The following is a 20,834-nucleotide window of genomic DNA, read 5'->3' on the forward strand; positions in this document are numbered from 1 at the left end:
GTCTCTGTTATATCACCTTTTAAAACTACCTTCATGACACTTATGCTTCTCTGAAAGGATCTTGTTTCATTTTTCACTTATTTATGGTGTGTACCCCAACTGGAGTGTAGGCTTCATGAGAGCAGGGACCTTGTCTCTCTTGCTCACCCCTCTAGTCCAATGCCCTTGAGCAGTCGTTCTCAAGTGGGGACAATTTTGCCCCCCAGGGGACATTTGGAAATGTCTAAATCTTTTTTGTTTGTCATGAATAGGGCAGGGGTGCTGGCATGTAGCGGGTAGAGGCCAGGGATGATGTTACACATCTTTACAATGCACAGGACAGCTCCCGCTTCCTCTGCAACAGGGAATTAACAGGCCCTAAATGTCAAGTGTTGAGATTAAGATATCCTCCCTAGAGCAATACCTGACACACAGAGAGTATTCAATAAATAATTGTTGAATATAGGAGTGAGTAGTCTTCTCACTGTATCAAAGGGGCTCACTGATTCTTATAGATGTACCTGGAACCTAGGTTTAGGACATCTTTGTCAATCTGTAAATTTGCCCAACCTATTTTCTAGTCTATTTTACCTGTGAGAATTTCTGATCCACTGATTTCTGGTTGTCAGTTGAGTAAGTAACAGGAAGACTTTTCTAATATTTCGCCAAAAGGTGAGTGCAGAAATCTCTTGTTTTTCCACTCTTGCTATGGTAATGTTTCCACAGTAGCAACGTCTTACTTTACTCTTATCAAAGTACATTTTACTTAGTTTAATAATCAGAACAGCTCTCTGAGAGGTAGTAATTACTCTTTTTTTACATTTTGTATTTTTATCAAGATATAACTTACAGTAATGTACAAAAAGTTTAAGTGAATAGCTTGATGAACTTTTATATGTGTATGTACATGTAACTACCACCCATCTCAAGATGTAAAACATTTCTAGCACCCCAATAGTCTTCTTTGTGTCCCCTCCTACTTGATAATCTCCTCAGAGTTAACCAATATTCTAACCTCTTACCAAAGATTTTTTTTTGGATTTTGAATTTCATATAAGTAGAATCATTCACTATATACTTTTTGGTGTCTGGCTCCTTTATTAATAACCACGTCGATAAGATCCATCCACATTTTTGCTTGTAGAAGTAGTCTATTCTTCTTTTTTTAAAAATTTAATTTATTTATTTTTGGCTGCATTGGGTCTTCGTTGCTGCGTACGGGCTTTCTCTAGTTGGGCGAGTGGGGGCTGCTCTTCATTGCGGTACATGGGCTTCTCATTGTGGTGGCTTCTCTTGTTGCGGAGTACCGAATCTAGGTGTGCGGGCTTCAGTAGCTGTGGCATGCGGGCTCTAGAGCACAGACTCCATAGTTGTGGCACATGGACTTAGTTACTCTGCGGCATGTGGGATCTTCACAGACCACAGATCAAACCCATGTCCCCTGCATTGGCAGGCAGATTCTTAACCACTGCGCCATCAGGGAAGTCCCAGTTTATTCTTTTTCATTTCTATGTAACATTCAATTATATGAATATAACCTGATTTATTTATTCATCTAATGATGACTGATATTTGGGTTGTTTCCCATTTTGAATTATTATGAATAAAGCCAATATGAACGTTCTTGTATATGTTTTCTTGAGTATGTACAAATTCTCCTGGGTCATAGGGCATGTGTAACTTTAGTTTTAAAAAATATTGTCAGTTCTCCAAAGTGGCTGTACCAATTTACACTCCCATTAGCAATGAATCAGAGTCTCAGTTGTGCCTCATCCCTGTCAACACTTGGAATTTTCAGTCTTTTAAATGTTAGCCATTTTGGTGGGGATATAGTAGAGTCTTACTGTTTTCTGATATCCAACAATGTTGGGGACATTTTTGCTGCTTGTTGGTTAACTGGGTATCATTTATTTGCCAAGTGCCTGTCCCAGTCTTCTGCCTTTTTTTTTTTTTTTTTGGGTTGTCAGTTTATTTCTTACTGATTTTTAGGAATTCTTTATAGACAGGCATACCTCATTTTACTGAGCCACACTTTATTGCACTTTGCAGATACTGAGTTTTTTTTTACAAATTGAAGTTTTGTGGCAACCCTGTGTCACACAAATCTATTAGCTCCATTGTTCCAACAGCATTTGCTTACTTTGTGTCTCTTTGTCACATTTTGGTAATTCTCTCAATATTTCAAACTTTTTCATTATTATTATATTTGTTATGATGATCTGTGATCAGTGATCTTTGATGTCATTATTGCAATTGTTTTGGGGTGCCACAAACTGCAGCCATATAAGATGGTGAACTTAATCAATTGTTAAAATGACAACAAAGGATTCAGAATATTACATAAACTTAGTTGATGAAGCAGCAGCAGGGCTTGAAAGGATTGACTCCAATTTTGAAAGAAGTTCTACTGTGGTTAAAATGCTATTAAATGCCATTGCCTGTTACAGAGAAATCGTTTGTTAAAGGAAGAGTCAATCCATGTGGCAGAGGAGGCTCAAGTAAAGGGCAGAGCCTGACTTTCCTTTTCCAACCCACTACTCCCCACCTGGGCAGAGACTACTCCAATGTGTATGGTGTGAGGGTGTGCTCTAACTTCATTGATTTACATGTAGTTGTCCAACTTTCCCAGCACCACTTGCTGAAGAGACTGCCTTTTTCCCATTTTATATTCTTGCTTCCTTTGCTGATGATTAATTGACTGTAGGTGTGTGGGTTTATTTCTGGGCTCTCTATTCTGTTCCATTGATCTGTATGTCTGTTTTTGTGCCAATATCACACTGTTTTGACTATTGTAGCTTTGTAGTATTATCAGAAGTGTGGGAGGGTTATGCCTCCTGCTTTGTTCTTTTTCCTTTGTATTGCTTTGGCAATTCTGGGTCTTTTATGATTCCATACAAAATTTAGGATTATTTGTTCTAGTCCTGTGAAAAATATCATAGGTATTTTGATACAGATTGCATTAAATCTGTAGGTTGTTTTGAGTAGTATTGCCATTTTAACAATAGTAATTCCTCCAATCCAAGAGTATGGGATATCTTTCCATTTCTTTGAATCATCTTTAATTTCCTTTATTAATGTATTATAGTTCTCAGCATATAAGTCTTTCACCTCCTTGGTCAGGTTTAATCCTAAATATTTTATTTATTTTTTTGGTGTGGTTTTAAAGGGTATGATTTTGTTACATTCCCTTTTTTATATTTCATTATTAATGTAAAGAAATGTAACTGATTTCTGTATGTTAATCCTGTATCCTTCTACCTTGCTGAATTCATCTATCAGTTCTAGTTGTTTTTGTGTGGAGTCTTTAGGGCTTTCTATATATAGTATTGTGTCACCTGCATATAATGACGATTTTACCTCGTCCCTTCCAATTTGGATAACTTTTATTTCTTTTTCTTGTCTGATTGCTGTGGCTAGGATTTCCAATGCTATGTTGAATAGAAGTGGTGAGAGTGGGCATCCTTGTCCTGTTCCAGATTTTAGCAGGAAGGATTTCAGCTTTTCACCATTGAGTATTATATTGGTTGTGGGTTTGTCATAAATGGCTTTAATTATGTTGAGATATGTTCCCTCTATACCCACTTTCGTAAGAGCTTTTTTAAAAGTCATGAATGGATGTTGAATTTTGTCAAATGCTTTTCCTGTGTCTGTTGAGGTAATCATGTGGTTTTGTCTTTCTCTTATGAATGTGGTGTATCACATTGATTGATTTATGTATGTTGAACCATCCTTGTGACCCTGGAATGAAATCAGCTTGACCATGGTGTATGATCCCTTTTATGTAATGTTGGACTCAGTTTGTTAATATTTTGTTAAGGATTTTTGCATCTATGTTCATTAAAGATATTCACCTGTAATTTTCTTTTTTTTGTGGTGTCTTTGTCTGGTTTCAGTGTCAGGATGATGATGGCTTCATAGAATGAATTTGGGAGTGTTCCCTCCTCTTAAATTTTTTTGGAATAGTTTGAGAAGGATAGGTATAAGTTCTTCTTGGTATGTTTGGTAGAATTCCTCAGTGAAGCTGTTCAGTCCTGGATTTTTGTTTGCAGAGGGTTTTGTTTTGTTTCATTTTAAAATTACAGATTCTATTTCACTTCCAGTGATCAGTCTGTTTAAATGATCTGTTTCTTCTTGACTCAGTTTTGGCAGGCTGTATGTTTCTACAAACTTGTCCGTTTCTTCCAGATTGTCCAATTTGTTTGCATATAACTAAGTATTCTCATAATTTTTTTGTATTTTTTGTGGTATCCATGGTTAAAATTTCCCTCTTTCTTTTCTTATTTTGTTTATTTGGGTCCTCTCTCTTTTCTTCTTGGTGACTTGGCTAGAGTTTTGTTGATTTTGTTTACCTTTTCAAAAAATTAGCTCTTGGACTTATTGATCTTTTCTATTGTTTTTTTGATCTCTATTTTATTTATTTCCTCTCTGATTTTCATTATTTTCTTCCTTATGTTGACTTCAGGTTTTGTTTTTTCTTCTATAATTCTTTTAGGTGGTAGTTTAAGATTTTTCTTGTTTTTTGAAGCAGGCCTGTATTGCTATGAACTTCTCTCTTAGAACTGCTTTTGCTGCATCTCATAGATTTTGTAAGGTTGTGCTTTCATTTTTCTTTGTCTACAGGTATTTTCTCATTTCTTCTTTGATTTCACTTTTGACCCAGTGTTTTTTTTTTTTTTTTGCGGTACGTGGGCCTCTCACTGTTGTGGCCTCTCCTGTTGTGGACTCTTCTGTTGTGGAGCATGGGCTCCGGACGTGCAGGCTCAGTGGCCATGGCTCACGGGCCCAGCTGCTCCGTGGCATGTGAGATCTTCCCAGACTGGGGCACGAACCCATGTCCCCTGCATCAGCAGGCGGACTCTCAACCACTGTGCCGCCAGGGAGGCCCCGACCCAGTGGTTTTTTAAGAGCATGTTTTTTAGTCTCCATATGTTTGTTCTTTTCCCGTTTTTCTTTCTGTGGTTGATTTCTAGTTTCATATTGTTGTGGTCAGAAAAGTTCTCAGTTGAGTTCATTTTTCAGTTATTTTATATTTTATTCCTACAATTTTCATTTGGTTCTCAAAAAATTCATTTTTTCAGGTAACTATTGCTGCATAATGAAGCACCTCCAAACTTAGTAGTTTAAAACAACAACCACTTATTTAGTCAATGATTCTGCTAGTTGGCAATTTGGGCGGGGCTTAGCTGGGTCATTATTTTCATTTCAGCTTGCACCATTTATGCATATATGGTCAGCTGCCAGATTGACTGGGGATGGCTGATCTAAGAAGGCCTCAGTTTGCTGCATGTGATCTCTCATCCTCCAGGAGGCTATCTGAGTCTTGTTTATATGTCAGCTAGACAACATGCCAAGAGAACACGTAGAGGCACATGCCAAGAGAACACGTAGAGGCACATTCCAAGAGGCATGTGCAAGGCCTCTTCAGATCTAGGCTTAGAACTGGCACAACATCATTTTTACTGCATTCTGTTCAGAAAGTCAGCCCAGTTTCAAGAGGTGGGAAAGTGAACTCTATCTCTTGATGATGGAAGGAGCTGCAAAGTCACATTTCAGGGAGCATGGCCATTTTGCTTTCTATCACACTAGTTCTCTGCTGTAATTCTCAAACCTATTTTATTTCCTTGAACATGTTAAACAAAATTACTTTAAAGTTTATGGCTGATAACACTATTATCTAGATGTCCCTTGGATTTATTTCTATTTTTTCTTTTGGTTTTTGGACATGTTTCCTCTTCTTATGCCTGTTTATTTTTCTATTTCATTTTGGACACTGTTGTATGAAAAATTTTAGAAATAGTTTAATGTGCTGGTTTTTGTTATTTTCCTCCAGGAATAATTTATATTTGCCTCTAGTCAGATTAGAAATACTAGAGATATTAGATAATGTTAATCCAATTCAGGGTTGAAATTGTTCAAAACTGGGCTTCAATCTCTGTGAGAGCTGGCCTATTTCTTTTCTTTTCTTTTTTATTAACTTTTTGGCTGCGTTGGGTCTTTGTTGCAGTACATGGGCTTTCTCTAATTAAGGAGAGCTGGGGGCTACTCTTCATTGGGGTGCATGCGTTTCTCATCGCGGTGGCTTCTCTCCTTGTGGAGCATGGGCTCTAGGTGCGCAGGCTTCAGTAGTTGTGGTGCACAGGCTCACTAGTTGTGGCTTGCGGGCTCTTGAGTGCAGGCTCAGTAGTTATGACACATAGGCTTAGTTGCTCCATGACATGTGGGATCTTCATGGACCAGGGATTGAGCCGGTGTCCCCTGCATTGGCAGGCAGATTCTTTTTTTAAAAAAAAATTAATTAATTAATTTTTGGCTGTGTTGGATCTTTGTTGCTGCGTGTGGGCTTTCTCTAGTTGTGGCGAGGGGGGGCTGCTCTTCATTGCGGTGTGCAGGCTTCTCATTGCGATGGCTTCTCTTGTTGCAGAGCATAGGCTCTAGGGTGAGCAGGCTTTAGTAGTTGTGGCACGTGGGCTCTAGAGTGCAGGCTCAGTAATTGTGGCACACAGGCTTAGTTGCTCTGCAGCATGTGGGATCTTCCAGGACGAGGGCTTGAACCCGTGTCCCCTGCATTGGCAGGCAGATTCTTAACCACTGTGCCACCAGGGAAGTCCTTGGCCTATTTCTTGTTCACCCTTACTCTTAGTGTGTAGACCTTTATGGTACCAACCCCAAATCTGCTGGATATTAGGTATACCCACTTCCTATCAAGAGGTTCCTGAACTCCATGTTCTCTTAGTTCCTTGAGCTTATTGTAAGCTCTGCTTAGCTTCTCAGCATTTCAGCTGCTTTTTATGGACTCAGAAGATGCCTCCAAGGAGCAGTAGTCAAAAATTCTGGTTTCACCTCTCTGAGTTTCCTTCTTCCAGATCTTGGCCCTATAACTTTATACTGCTTTATTAGCTCTCTGATGCCATTAACAACATGCTTTTATACTTTGCCCATTTTTTCTAGTTATTCTCAGTGGGAGCATTGGTTAGCATGTCTTAATCTGGCCTTCCATGATCAGAATTAGAATTCTTTAGATGATTATGTATCTCAACCTTAAATGTATGCTGTGGAATGAAAGCATGTTCTATTTCCAGATCACAACTTCTCTGGAGTCAGGAACCATATCTTATACATGAAGAGGCCCTGCCTTTTCAGGGCCCTCATTACAGTGGGGACTCAGGAAAGACTGAATAATTGGTGATGACAGTTCATGTCCTTTTTTTAGGTTTAGTAATTATTTTTCTGTTCACCTTTGTTCTCAACATCTTTAGGTAGTGCTAGGACCTCAAGAGACAAAGTCACAGAGATGTATATCACAGTCTCTGCTTTTGGCTTGGTAATAAGCAGAGCCAGTCCAAATCGTGGGAATATGAATAGGAACTTCATGTGTTTTACTCTTAGGAGTGTCATATCAGAGGAACATATTATATTAACCAGATAGTAATTACGAGTCCTTTAATTATTTACTTAGTCTCTTGAGAAAATGCTGAAATGAAGGTATGGTTAGGAGTGAGTGTATTTATAATGCATGTGGACATCTAAAGATCTCTCTCCATCGCTCTCTTCTTAATGTCCTCCATTTTAACAGATCTGTTTGTATAACTATCTCCTTCTTCTATTCTCTCCTCCAAATTCTCCCTGACCCTTTTCAACCCGCCCAGACAGACCTTTTTATTTCCAGCATCCACTGGGCCATGCCACATAGCTTCCCTGCCAAAAATGGCCACAGAGATTTCCACTTGTTTTCATTGATTGCACTGGGGTACTCTAGGGTAGACAATGACAAGCAGCTCTATGTCACATTCTCACGGTCATTAGCCCCCATCTTGGTCCTTAGAGAGGGATGTGCTAGGATATGCCTTGGTAATATAGTTTTATTTTTCTCTATTTGTTTTCTATGGAGCGATCCTGTGGATACTTTCTAGTAACTAAAAAATTGACAAACACTAATGAATAAAGACCACAATCCTATGTGCAAAGTGCTACAAGAAAGGATTATGAATCCAGTTCTATGAGTATGGAGGACAGAGGAGGGAGCCATTAGTTCAACTTGGAGGGTTAGTCTTATTAGGTCTGGCCATTAAGAATTTCCAGCAGTCACTGATGGCCACTGTTGGTTGCCTCAGCACTGCAGGGTAGGAGTGACATCATATATGATATTTATAACATTGTGGTTAAGAGTTCGTCCTCTAATGCCAAATTGACTGGATTTTAAGCTCATCTTTCTCACTGTGTAACTTGGGCCAGTTACTTTTAAGTTCTTTCTAACTCAGTTTCCTAACCTGTAAAATGGGGATAAGACTCTTTTAGGATCATTGTAAAGTGAAATAGTAAAAATATGTAAAGTGTTTAAAACCTGTCTGTCCCATAATAAGAACTCAGGAGATTTTAGCTATTATTACTGGTTTGTGGGCCCTTCAGACTCAGGCACAGAGCATGGAGGGAGGGGAGGCAGATAAGGGAGATACACTTTCAGGTTCTCTTAGACTTTGGGCTCCTCATATGCATTTCCATCTTCTTGGTTTAAGGGAGGTCACATCCAACAACCCACAATGCTCAGGCTTGAAACTCTTCTTTCCACCTCCAGCCTGTGTTCTCTTTCCTATAATCCCTAGGTTCTGTTGATACTGTCGTTGGAATCTCGGGAGAGTCTGTCTGGTTACGGCCCCCCAGCATACAGATAAGGACATACTCTGTTATATGGAAGATGCAGCCATACTCAAATTCAAGATGTTATTTGATACACTCTTGGAAGAATGTTTCCAGCCAGAGCGATGTAGGGAAGAGTTTGAATTGGACTTCAAAACATTTCAAAAATAGACTGAGCTTTATAAGCGAAAACTTAACTCTTCTCATCATGGCAGTTCGGCAGCAGGACAGTGGCCTCTACCTCCTGGAGGTCACTGAAGACACTGGGAAGGTTTGGAGACATAAGTTCCAGGTTTCTGTATTTGGTGAGTCCTCAGGACAGCTCATGTTACACCTCTGACTCCTGCAGGGCTTGTATTTCCAGCAGCTTTCTGATCAGAATCTCTGCTTCCAGATCGTGTTGAGAAGCCCCAGCTGGTGGAGAGATGGAAGTTCCTGGACAGGGGGTTGTGCCAAGTGACTCTGTCCTGCTCAGTCTCCAGAGGTGGTGATGTGAGCTATGCTTGGTATAGAGGGACTGAGCTGATTCAGACACCCAGGAACCTCACCAAACTGGAGGAGCAGATTGATGTCAGTGGTTTGCACTCATACACCTGCAATGTCAGCAACCCTGTCAGCTGGGCAAACCACACCCTCCAACTCACACAGGGCTGTCTGAATGCCCACCCGAGTAAGTGGAGCACTTTGCGCTGTAACAGGGGCTGAAGGTGTGGGACCCCACAGCCTGGCTCATATGCAAAGGAGACTTGACTCTGAGATCCCTTGGCTGCCTCCCCCAGGGCTTTGCAGTCCTTCCCCAGGGAGGTCCTGGCCTCTAGGCACACAGTTTCCATAAAGTCAGGGCTGTCTTTGTCTAGGAAGAATTTTGTCCCAATAAAGAATCTCCTTCTGGGAGATGCGCATTTCTGCTTTATGTAGGGAATGCTAGTTGTTTGGTGAGTCGCAGCCCTGCCATGATGCTGATCATTACTTTCTTTCTCTGAGAGACTGATGGAGATCTACTTTCTCCTCCTGAGTGATAACTCCCCCAAACCATATAGCTCCCCAAGAGGTAACTATGCTGTACACAGTACTATGGGTCATAGGGTCATCAGGATGACCTTGGGGGTAACTAGAAGAGTTCTTGGGGTTTTTTTTTGCTTATGCTCATCCTAAGAGTTACCCCGAGTTAAGTTTACACCACTATTGATTAGATAAACAAAGAATTACTGTGCCATCAGCATGGGCATGACAGGAAAATACAACCCACAGTTCCCATACTTAAGGAACTTATAATCAAATGGGACAATAAACTAAGCATTCATGGGCAAAAAAGAAACAAGCAAGCTGAAGTAATGTGGAGTGACAAGGACACTGGAGTTTGGGTCATGCCAGCCATGGCTTCATCATTCACTACATCTGTGAACTCAGGCTGACGCATTACCTCTCTGAGCCTCAATTTTTCTTTTGGGTAAAATGGGAATGATAATAATAAGTACCTCACAGGATTGTTGTTAAGGTTAAACGATATAATGTTTGTAAAGAGCCTAGTCAGCTGGCATCTGGAACTTTAATTCATTTCCCTTCTCCCCATGTTGGCTGGGTTATATAAGAGGCTACACGTGTGACACAAATGTTAAAGTTTGAATGAAGAAGAGCAGTGAAAGCAAGAATAGCAGAAGGTGAAATGGAAGACTTGTCTGGCACATAGTACGTGTGCAACAAATGTTTGTTGAGTTAAAAACAAACGAGTGAATGGATTAACATTTGCTTGCCAGATGTTTTACATATATTAGACTCCATAATTAACCCCCATGTGTAGATAACATTATCTCCTTTCTGTAAGTGACAAAACAGAGGCTCAGAGAGTTTAATTAAGGAAGTTGCCCAAGGGCACAGAGGTTATAGAATTAGAATTGAGCCTGGCCTCTGAGATACTAATACCCAGGCTCTTAACATCACTCAGGGGAGGTCACCCAATTGAGAAGAGAGATGACTTTGATGATGAATTCACAGGGTGCGAGGAGACCAGCCATTTGAGAGAGGAGTGTGGATTTTGAGACAGTCCCTGCAGCAGACAGGTGGGAAGGGAGAACAGAGAGGGCTTAGCACTCAGGCCTGGTGCCTTCCATATCCCTCAGATTTCATCTTTCTGTCCACTTTGATGAGCATCATGATTCTCCTAACGGCATTGTTCCTGGGCACCCTCACCTGCTTCTATGTGTGGAGGTGGAAGAGGAAGCAGTCACGTAAGTGGAGGGTCCCTAGGAGGAGTGTTGCCTGATTTGACATCCCCAGTGGCAAGTACCTGGGAGCACAGTACCTGCTTTTTCCTTGGGGGCATTGAGGTATGTGTGTGTGTGCTTGGGGGAGGGGAAGCAGTGGCTGCTGGGCCCTCTCTCCCAGGTCGCGCCTTTTGGAGTGGCTGCTGGATGTTTACAGTCTGATCCCCAATGTGCAGATTTACCTGCACTCTGCCTGGCCTGACGGAATAGGTATGCCAGGGCAGGTTGCTGCCACTGTGCATTTCGGGTATCCTAGGAAGAGCACTAATCTGCCTCCTTTCTAGAACTTTTCTCAAGGTCTTGGTCATCTGGGATGGAGGGAGGACTGCCAGAAGCAGAAGCCTGGACAGGATGCCCTCTGGAGGTCTCTGCAGCTCTTTTCTTTGCTTCTTTGCTTTCCTCTCACAGAGACCAGACCAGAGGAATTTCTGACGATCTATGAAGATGTCAACAACGTGCAAACCAGGAGAAATCAGGTATGGCACCCTAGGGGCTGTGGTTTCTCTCAACTAGTCTGGGAGATGCACTTGGGAGGATGACCATCCAGAGCAGGGGGAAAGAGGACCAGACAATTGTCCTCAGTCCTCCCCATCTATCTTTTCTCCAACAGCCTCCTAGCTCTGGCCATGGAGGAAAAGAGGAAAACAAGGGGGCCGGGGTGCAGAAAAAATGAAGGAGGCAGAAGGGGCATCTTGGTGCAGCATTGCACCTGTTGGGGAGGGATGGCCCCCTGGTGTCCTCATTTCTGTCCTGTCTTACCAGCCAGGCTCAGCCCCATGAAGAGTCCAACCTTCTTGTATTTTGTGTCTGACCACAAATTCTCGTGTCCCTGCAAGTCTGAGTTTACTTTTGCGGATCCCTTGATCGTTGCCCAGGCTGAGAAGGAGGCCAGCCTGAGCAGCCAAAGCACAGCAGTTTCACAGCTGGCTCAGTGGTCTGTGCTCACAATGCTTTGGGAGGAAGAGGCCCGAGTCTGGCTGAGGTGCTAGAGAGAGTAACCAGGTTAGCACAAAGGTTAGTTCCTCTGCGAACCTCTCTGGCCAGTCAGTCTCTGCAGGTAGTGGCCAAGTCTGCTTGTCATCCAGGGGTGTCGAAGAGGAGGAAACTGCAGGGGGCTGCAGGGGCCCTCCTGCTGTTCTGCCCCTGAGCAGGGCAGGATGTGTGACAGGCCTCGGGGAAAGGCAGTGCCCAGCTGAACTGACAGGTGGGAAGGGTGATGGGCGTGGGGAGGAAGGGCCCTCTTCCCACCCCCATTCTTGGTGCTTCACCTGCAGGGGCGAGGCAGGAAGTCACAGCAGTGGGACTCCTCCTTGTCACAGGTGTGAGGCCTTGTGAGACCTCATAGAACAGAGAAGCAGCTTCCCAAAGGTCTGGGCTCAGTGGGAATTAGGAATCAGTGTGGCTCCCCTGGCCTGTTTCCTTGCCCCACCCATGGAATATTGGGGCATGAAAAACAAAAGGAGACTTTGTTTCTCCCATCATTACTGGATGCTGGTACAAATTCCTGAGAGCAAGTGCATCTTCCTACAGCCACGGATGCCCAAATGCTCAGTAAAAATAACCTTTCTTCCCCAACAAAATGAAGGTGACTTTAGATTAAGTAGACGGAGGAGAAGACAAAGGAAAATAACTACTCACAGTAAAAGAGACCTCTTGGAGATTCAGGTCTGTTACTCGGCATCTGACTCAGGGCTTCCTCCCTCCGTGGCCACATCTCTCCATGGCCTGTCCCTACTGTCCCCAAGGTTCTTCTTGAAGGCCTAAATCTCAAACTTCATGTGGTCTCGCTTTGGGCCCCAGCTTTGACCTTTCTGGAGACACTTCACTCAGGTCTGGGCAGAAGAGAAAAGCACAAACTCCTGTTTCTTGCCAGATGCCAGCGACTCCAGCCTCCACGGACGGCTGATGTTTCTCTGCTCCTCTTAGCGTCTTCCTGCTTCTGGAGAGTTCAGCTTCTTCCTTGTCTAATGGACTCTAATGGTCTCCATGGGCTCTCCCCCAGAGCCCAGCCTGGCAGTCTGTGTTTGGGGTCGAGCAGCATGAAAATGCCTCCAGCCCCAGTCTCCCGTGGGACAGGACTGAAGAGAGAAGCAGGAGGGGTGTGTGCTCCCTGCCTTTGGCCTTGCTCCAGGGCTCCACCCAGTACCACAGCTGCTCAGAGGCTGGCTTGAGGCCAAAGGCAAGCTGGCCACCAAAGCTGGATCTAGAGAGGGGGCTTTAGAACATTTAGAGTCCCTGAATTTGTGTCCTTATAGGTAAAGCTCAGATTAGAGCCCCACCCAAAGCTCTGCCCATTATCAGTAGTTATGTGGCAAATTTTGTCAGAAAGTCAGCAAAGGCAAGTTTCTAAGTTACCAAAGTAAAGCAAGTGACAGGAGACCCTTTTGGCAGGGTCACTCGATGCAATTCTTTCACACTTGGGAGGTTCCTCACTTCTGACACTAACTGCTGCACGGTGAGTCGCTCCTATGGTCTCTCCCTATCCTGAGATGCTCAAAGAACGCCTCCCTCCCAGGTTCCTGGGAGTGCCTCTTCTTATGCTGTTTCTACCCTACTCGATCCAAATTCAGACAGACACAGCTGTCTGCTCACGTTACCATATGTCCTTTTACTATCTCTTGTGCAGGAGCAGAATTCCCCTGGAGAAGGGAGCACCATCTACGCCATCGTCCAGCCCCAGGTACCACTCTGGTTTCTCGAATCCATTCTGTACCTGTCCATGGGGTTTCCTAATGCCCCCTAGACACTCACACCCTTGAATGGCAGAGTAAGACCTTGGTGCTCCTGGAGTCCGGAAGACAGCTTGGCCTCAGCTGCATTAAGTTGTTTGTAAAGATGAGTGTGATTCTGGAATGTCTCGACAGCTGAACAGAGCTGGAAAGTCTGATGCAGACATTCTTTTCTCTTCCATGCCTGGTAGCAAGTGTGGTCCAGATAAAGTCAGTGGGAGGAGGAAACTTGTCAGGGGACTCAACTTGTTTTCCCTGCCTGTTGCTTCCAATACTTGGGGACCTTGTACTTTTTATTCCTGCCCTTGATTATACCTGTTTTCAGGAGAGAATGCGTCTGTGTTGTTCTCTTTTATCTAATTATGACTTAACAATAGCATTTATTAAGCACTTAACATGTCTATTTTCTTATTGAATGTCACAAAACAACCTCACGAAGTAGGTCTAATAAAAACCCCATTTCGGGGACTTCCCTGGTGGAGTAGTGGTTACGAATCCACCTGCCAATGTAGGGGACACGAGTTCGAGCCCTGGTCCAGGAAGATCCCACATGCCGCGGAGCAACTAAGCCCGTGCACCACAACTATTGAGCCTGCATGCCACAACTACTGAAGCCAGTGCACCTAGAACCCATGCTCCACAACAAGAGAAGCCACTGCAACGAGAAGTCCGTGCACCACAACGAAGAGTAGCTCCTGCTCGCCACAACTAGAGAAAGGCTGTGCGCAGCAACAAAGACCCCAAAAGCCAAAAATAAATAAATTGAAAAAAAACCCATTTTTTGGATGAAGAAACAAACTCAGAGGTTAACTAACGTGCTCAAGGCCACATAGCTGTGTTGCGGCAAAGCTGAGCCAAATGGTTTCCGAGTCTTCACTCCACCTCTACCTACTTCATCTCTAACATTCTGGGACTGTGGAAATTCACCTGTAAACTGGAGAAGGAGCCTGTAATATTGACTGCTTAAATGACTGTATTGATAACCCAGATTGCTGAGGCATCTCTCTCAAAGGAAACACTGCCCCCTGGTGGCCAGTAATGTTAATTTCTGATAAAAATGACATTATTTTACCTATTTATTTTTTAAAGAATTAAAGACTTGAAGCAGCAACCTCTTCATCTCGGTGGCTAGGCTGCAGGGCAAAGAAAACTCTTGGGGAATGGTGATAAGCTTCAGAGGAAGATCAAGAAAAGAGGGAAGAGGAGAAAGGGAAGGGGAAGAGGAGAAGGGAAGGCAATGGAGGGGGGAGGAAGAGAGGAGAGAAATGGAAGAGAGGGAGGAAAGGAGGAAGGAAGGTGCCCGACCCCTCAGAGCCACTCTGGAATTCCCAAGCTGGGTGTTGCCTACTTCTACTCCCCTTAAGATAATGTGATTCACTGATAATGGGTCAAAGTCAAAGAGAGATGTAAGGGCCATTGATATCTGGCAGTTTTCTGGCTTTAGTCACATTGAATTCCAACAAGAGGAATTTAAATAAATGCAAGGAAGAAATCCTCTTAGACTGAGATGATGGTGAGAATGAGATTTCTCCTCTGGAGCATCTTAAAAAGAGGATGGTTACCTGCCTTTGAGGACACCTGGCTCAGGTCCAGAGACGGAAGGCATGATGTCAAAGGGAGGCACCGAGGTGTTGAGGAAAGAACCTTGGAGAGTCTGAGGTTTAGATCCTTCTTCTACTGTGAGCACACTCTCTGACTTGGGCTATTTATCCTTTTGGAGTCTCATCTGTAGAATGGGGCAAATTATGATTATTCCTATTTTGTAGGAGTGTTATAAGGGTTAGGGGAGAATGCATATACAGAGTAAGCACTCAAAAAATAGCAGCTATCTTTAATAACAGAGCAGGACTAGCTTTCAGGTTGTCTGACCTCCCAACTAGTCCAGGATTCTTTTCACTAACACTTAAACCTGCTGTCTGGGCAAGGTTGAAGGGGAGGAATGGAAGAGATAGATGCCTGCCTCGCCAGGGTTGTGTTGGATCTCTGCTTCTGAAATGGTTTTATTTCTCTTTTCTTTAGTCTTCTGCTTCCACATCACAAGATAATGCACATCCATTGTATTCATTAGTACAGTCTTCCTGGAAGGTAAGTCTCCTCCACAGGGTGCTCTTTATGCAGATATGTATTTTGCCTGTGCATATGCAGGCATGTGTTTGCAGAGGGTGTGTGTGTGTGTGTACTTCTGAGTGAGTTGTCTTCCACTGTGTGTATCTGAGTAGTTTGTGTTAAATGACTGTGTTTAAATGTAAATGGGTCAGCTAGAAATGCCTTTCTGGTTCTGTCTGGAGAAAAAGAACAGCTCTGAGATTAGGAGAAGAGTGCTTTCTATAGGAGTTTCTGTGGGAGGCGGAGGACCGTCAAAGACAGAAAGGAGGTGCTTTGTGCAGAAGGACCACAGAGTCCTAATTAGACCAACTGAGGCTATGGTGGGAGATAATGGAGTCATTTCCAAGGCAGGGGCATATAACCTGGAACTGGAGGAGTAGACTGGACCTAGAGAGAAACAGTGTTGACTTTCAGAGAATCAGACAAAGGCTCTGGCCAGTCACCTGCTGGTGGAGGTCTCCAGACCGAGGCAACCCATCACGGTCTCCTTGAATCCTGCTCCAAGCTGAGCTCACAGTTGTTACATGTGCCTGGGACCACAAAGTGGGACAACCTAGTGCCCATGGTCATATTTCCACCTTGGGGGGTTGGGGGTGGGGTGGGAAGAATGTTAATTCCAAGGCTGGAGTCACAGTATGAAGCCAAAACCTTACCATGATAGCATGGGAAGTTTGGAGTCTGCCAAACTGTGGGAGTGTTGAGTTCATGTGTGTCAGGGATCCTGTGTTTGTGTCAAGTGGGGGAGAGGTTTGGGAAGATTTTTAGACTTTTCACTCACCCTCCTTCTAATAAGTCATTAAATCAACTTGGATTCTACCATGAGAGGTATTTATATTTAAATTATACACTAGAGTTTATGGACATATAGATGGTCCCAGGCACCATGATCACATACTTTTGTATTAGGTTATGAAGGCTCTGTATACTATTGAAAGTGCTTCTGAGTTCCTGCACTGTCTCCAGTGTTTCACCATGTTCAGGGTATGTGCTAGGATTGGTATTTATGTATGTACCAGAATTGTTTACACTAAGGTGTGTATGTAGTCTATGTGTTGAAAAGATACACAGTTTGAGGCAGTATTTGTATTAGGTTTGTCTGAAGGGGGTATGTGTGTGTGCTGGGGATGTGTGTATGTGTAGATTTCAGGGGTATGTGGGTGTGGGATGCTAAAGTCTTTTGGTTCAGAAATGTCATATCATAGGCAAGTATGTACTGTGCCTTCTTTGGAAACTGTAAACACCGTTGTTTACTCCTGGGGTAGGAAATTCTATTCACTTCTGGCTGGGGATACTTCAGGGACTTTCTGGACCCTGAGTCTCCTTTGGGACCTCTCACATCAGTTAGGAGTGGGACATTTCTTAACTTGAAGTTAAGCACTCTTTACCCTCTGAATTTCTAGTCTGGATCCAAGAAGACGAACCGCAACACTTCCTTCAATAAAACTATCTATGAAGAGGTAAGGAACTCCTCTGAATGGGTTTAGTGCTCATAGCATAGCCCTGAAGTCATACACGTGTGAAAAGTCATCCATAGAGTCTCAGGGTTGTAGGGATTTTAGGGATCTTCTAATCCAAATCTTCATTTTAGAGATGAAGAAACTGAGGTTCAAGGAGAGTGATGGTCTAACCCAAGATCATATCCTATTTTGGAGTTTGACTCCTGTTGGGGAGATAGAGTTTTAAGTTAGGGCTATCCCCAGGCTAGCTTCCCAGCTGTGTGCCACACACTGGACATCTCTCCTTTCCACGGGTACCTGTGTGTTGGGGAATGGGGAGCAGAGAAGGGAGGATACATGAATTTAAATGATTTTCCCATTAGTAAGTAACTGGGAATCATTCCAGGACATAGGTGATCTTCAGCTGCTGCTGGGATGGACACTGCACAAAAGAGACCAGCAAGCCCGGTGGCCGAAATGATTCCCATCAGGCCATTTAGGGAATGGAAAGTAGGGACTCAACGTTTATTGGAGGTTTATTGCACATATATATTAGCCTGCCAGTGACGTCATGTGAACTAACTTATTTAATCCTCACAGAATACTATGAGGTAGTATAATTATACTTCCCATTTATACCCAGAGAATTTAGAGCATGGGGAGCACCCCACCCATCAGCCTCATTTAACACCTGAGCTTCCACCTGTGGCCTGATAAAGATGTTGCCCCTGGTCACAAGGGAGAGGGTAGATGGGTGCCTGCTGGAATTTCTGGCACTTGAGCTGCGGCCCTACATTAAAGCCAACTGGACAGGCCAGGCTTGTAAAGGACACCATGTGGGCCAAGGCAATCTAGGTGGGTCACGAAGAGGGGTGGTGTGGTTAAAAAGCACTAGAAATGGAGCCAGAAGAACTGGATTCAAGCCCCTCCTTTACTTCTTACTAGCAGTTGACCCTGAATTATTTGCCTTACCCATCTGAGCTTCCTTTTCTTATGAATTATGAATCGGGATAATAATTCATAGCCCACAGGGTTGTTATAAGGATCTCTTAGTGGGAGGGTCTGAAGTTCTCCTTTTCTTCCGCAGGTGGGAAAGAGAGCATCCAAAGCTGAGAACCCTGCTCGGCTGAGCCGCAAGGAGCTGGAGAACTTCTGTATACATTCCTAGTTGCCTGTTCTCACCTTTCTAACAGTCCAGCTTCTGTCACAATGGATGACACCACATGACTCTCTGCAGAGCGGTTCCTAGTCTGGAGAGGATATGAGAGTTTGTGCATGGTCTATATTTTGTTTTGAAAATGATTGCTAACAACCATTATAGGAGCAAGGCTGTTAAATACTATCTCAACTCACAGACTGGACAAGAATGAGTAGAGATATTGGGTAGTTTCCAAAAACGGACTCAGCAATCCAAGTACTGGTAATCTTTCAAGTGCTATGTAAATGTATGGTGGTGTTATTATTAGCATTGATTCCCTTCCTCTGGTTTTCTAATCTATGACTTGTCTTCCCTCCTCCCTAATCAGGGATGACCACGTTTTTAGACCCTTCCCTTGCCCAGGCCCATCTTCCAAAGAGGAAGGAAAGATAATGGGGATACAGAGGAAAAGAAACAGCCCCCTCTGTGAGGGTGGAATAACTAGCTGTAAGCCAGCTGGCAGGTTCTCCAAGGAGGCCATGCCTGGGCTTTGGTCACAAAAGGGTGTAGGCAGGAGCGAGGGTAGATGGCGCAAAGCAAGCCCATCTCTGAGTGGAAAAATCACCCAGAGCCCATGCCATCCTGATAACCTGGCAGTGGGACCAGAACGAGGTTTGACTTACAAAAACACATTATTAGACATCTATTTTGGCCTCTTCACAGTTAGAAACAATATTGTATTTAAGTTCTGAGTCCTGATGTTCCCATGGCACATGCTGGAGGGAGGACTCAGACAGCTGAGCAGTTGGGAACCAGGCACGTTGCTGGGCACCCCCTGAGTCTTCAGGCCAGACCCTTCCACAAGGCTGTGGAGAGAAGGCTGAGACTCTGGCCAAGCCCAGGAAAGGGTAAGCTGGAAGAGGGCCTACTCAGGGACCCCCAACAGGTGACATTGCATGGAGCCTTGTTCATCAGTTGCCCCACTCTATATTTAAGGTGTGAATTTAATATAGAACTGTGTTGTTATTTAGAGGCAGTTTAAATTTCTTTTCTGAATTAAATGTCTGGTCTCCTCTCTATTCTGTACTTTTCTTCTCTATAGCAGCCAAAGGGCACTCGTGGGCCATCAATAAACACGTCCGTTCAACTCCTGCTGGAGAGGAGTCTGGTTTCCTGGTAAGCTGTCAGTGTCTCCCAGCCTGTGTTCACACTGGAACCACAGATTCCAGGGTCCCCAGATCCCAGGGCCACTTAGTCTTGGGGGATAAGCCACTTGCTCATGCTCCACCTGATCCCTCTCCCCTGCAGATGTGTGGTTGGCCAGGCTAGCTTCTTCCTGGAGACAAGTGTGGACAGACCACATCCTGGAGAAAGTGTCAAGGGTAAAACTTGGAAAATATATGCAAAAGGAAGGTGGGGAGGAGCCGAGGCACCTATTAGGAGCTGAGCTGCTCAGTCAAGGAGTTTGATGAGAAGAGGGAGTGGGAAATGATAGGGGTCACAGCAGGTCAGATGAACACCAGAGGTGTGGACCGTTGCCTGCTGCTGGCCTTTCACATGTCCTGAGTTGCATAGCTCTTGAACTGGCCAGATTTGTTTAAGGAGCAGAAGAGATCCTATGGGCCCAAGACCTTTTGGGATGCTCTATTCTGGAGTGTAATAATGTACATCATTATCGTCTTACATGTCTTTGTTGAGCTTCTGTGATAAAGCCTTACAAAGATAATTATCCATGCAATGACCAGCCAATGAGCAAAGCAGTAATTAAGCTCCTGCTGTGTAGGAAGCACTGCCTGGCTCCCTGGGAGTACTCACTTCAGGCCACAGAAGTCATACTGACCCCATGGACCATGTGCAGGGGTGCATGACAGCAGAAGCACAGTATTCAAAAACATAAACAGGATGCAAAGCACATGTAACGCAAGTGGACACGAGAGTATCATGAATGTAAGTCAAGGGCAGTGTAACTTACAGACAGGGGGACAGGGCTGAGGCCACAGTTTGGGGGAGAAGAGAGATATTATGGCTGTTTTGCATCCAGACCTGACAATAAGGAGGGAAATTGTTTTGCGTAAATACGGGAGGCTTATACAGAAGAGGCATTTTAAGCACTTAAAAAATATATCAAAAGAGTAGTACACACAAATGGTTTAAAAAATATCTGGCAGTACAAAAAGTATACATTAAAAAAATCCCCAAGCCAATCCAGTTCCCTCCACAGAGGCAGCCACTGATAAGATTTTTGTATTTCCTTTCAGAACTTATCTTTATCTACATAAACATACAGTTATTCTTTATCCAACTGGTAGCATATGATACACACTGTCCAAGACTTTGTTCTTTCCATTAACAATATATCTTAGAGCTCATTCTATATATACATAGAGAGAGAGAGCCTGTTGCAGAGCACAGGCTCCGGACGCACAGGCTCAGCGGCCATGGCTCACAGGCCCAGCCGCTCCGCGGCATGTGGGATCTTCCCGGACTGGGGCACGAACCCGTGTCCTCTGCATCGGCAGGCGGACTCTCAACCACTGTGCCACCGGGA

The 20,834-nt window shown here is 43.9% G+C and overlaps 2 protein-coding genes across 2 annotated transcripts in view; both read left to right on the plus strand.

Annotated features, from left to right (window-relative positions):
• Positions 1-19,404, plus strand: part of CD244 (CD244 molecule) — a 36,394-nt gene extending 16,990 nt beyond the window's left edge. The window contains exons 2-9 of the mRNA XM_081224165.1: positions 8,580-8,918; positions 9,008-9,283; positions 10,734-10,841; positions 11,286-11,353; positions 13,504-13,557; positions 15,626-15,691; positions 17,113-17,169; positions 18,236-19,404. Of these exons, the coding sequence (XP_081080291.1) occupies positions 8,580-8,918; positions 9,008-9,283; positions 10,734-10,841; positions 11,286-11,353; positions 13,504-13,557; positions 15,626-15,691; positions 17,113-17,169; positions 18,236-18,316 (1,049 nt within the window). The 3' untranslated portion in view covers positions 18,317-19,404. The remainder of the gene's footprint in view (positions 1-8,579; positions 8,919-9,007; positions 9,284-10,733; positions 10,842-11,285; positions 11,354-13,503; positions 13,558-15,625; positions 15,692-17,112; positions 17,170-18,235) is intronic.
• Positions 1-20,716, plus strand: part of TSTD1 (thiosulfate sulfurtransferase like domain containing 1) — a 129,772-nt gene extending 109,056 nt beyond the window's left edge. The window contains exon 5 of the mRNA XM_081225900.1: positions 20,699-20,716. The gene's annotated coding sequence lies outside the window, so the exon portion shown is untranslated. The remainder of the gene's footprint in view (positions 1-20,698) is intronic.
• The last annotated feature ends 118 nt before the right edge of the window (positions 20,717-20,834 follow it).

Source organism: Mesoplodon bidens (genome assembly GCF_964165515.1).
Source record: "Mesoplodon bidens genome assembly, chromosome: 2".
Lineage (NCBI taxonomy): Eukaryota > Metazoa > Chordata > Mammalia > Artiodactyla > Ziphiidae > Mesoplodon > Mesoplodon bidens.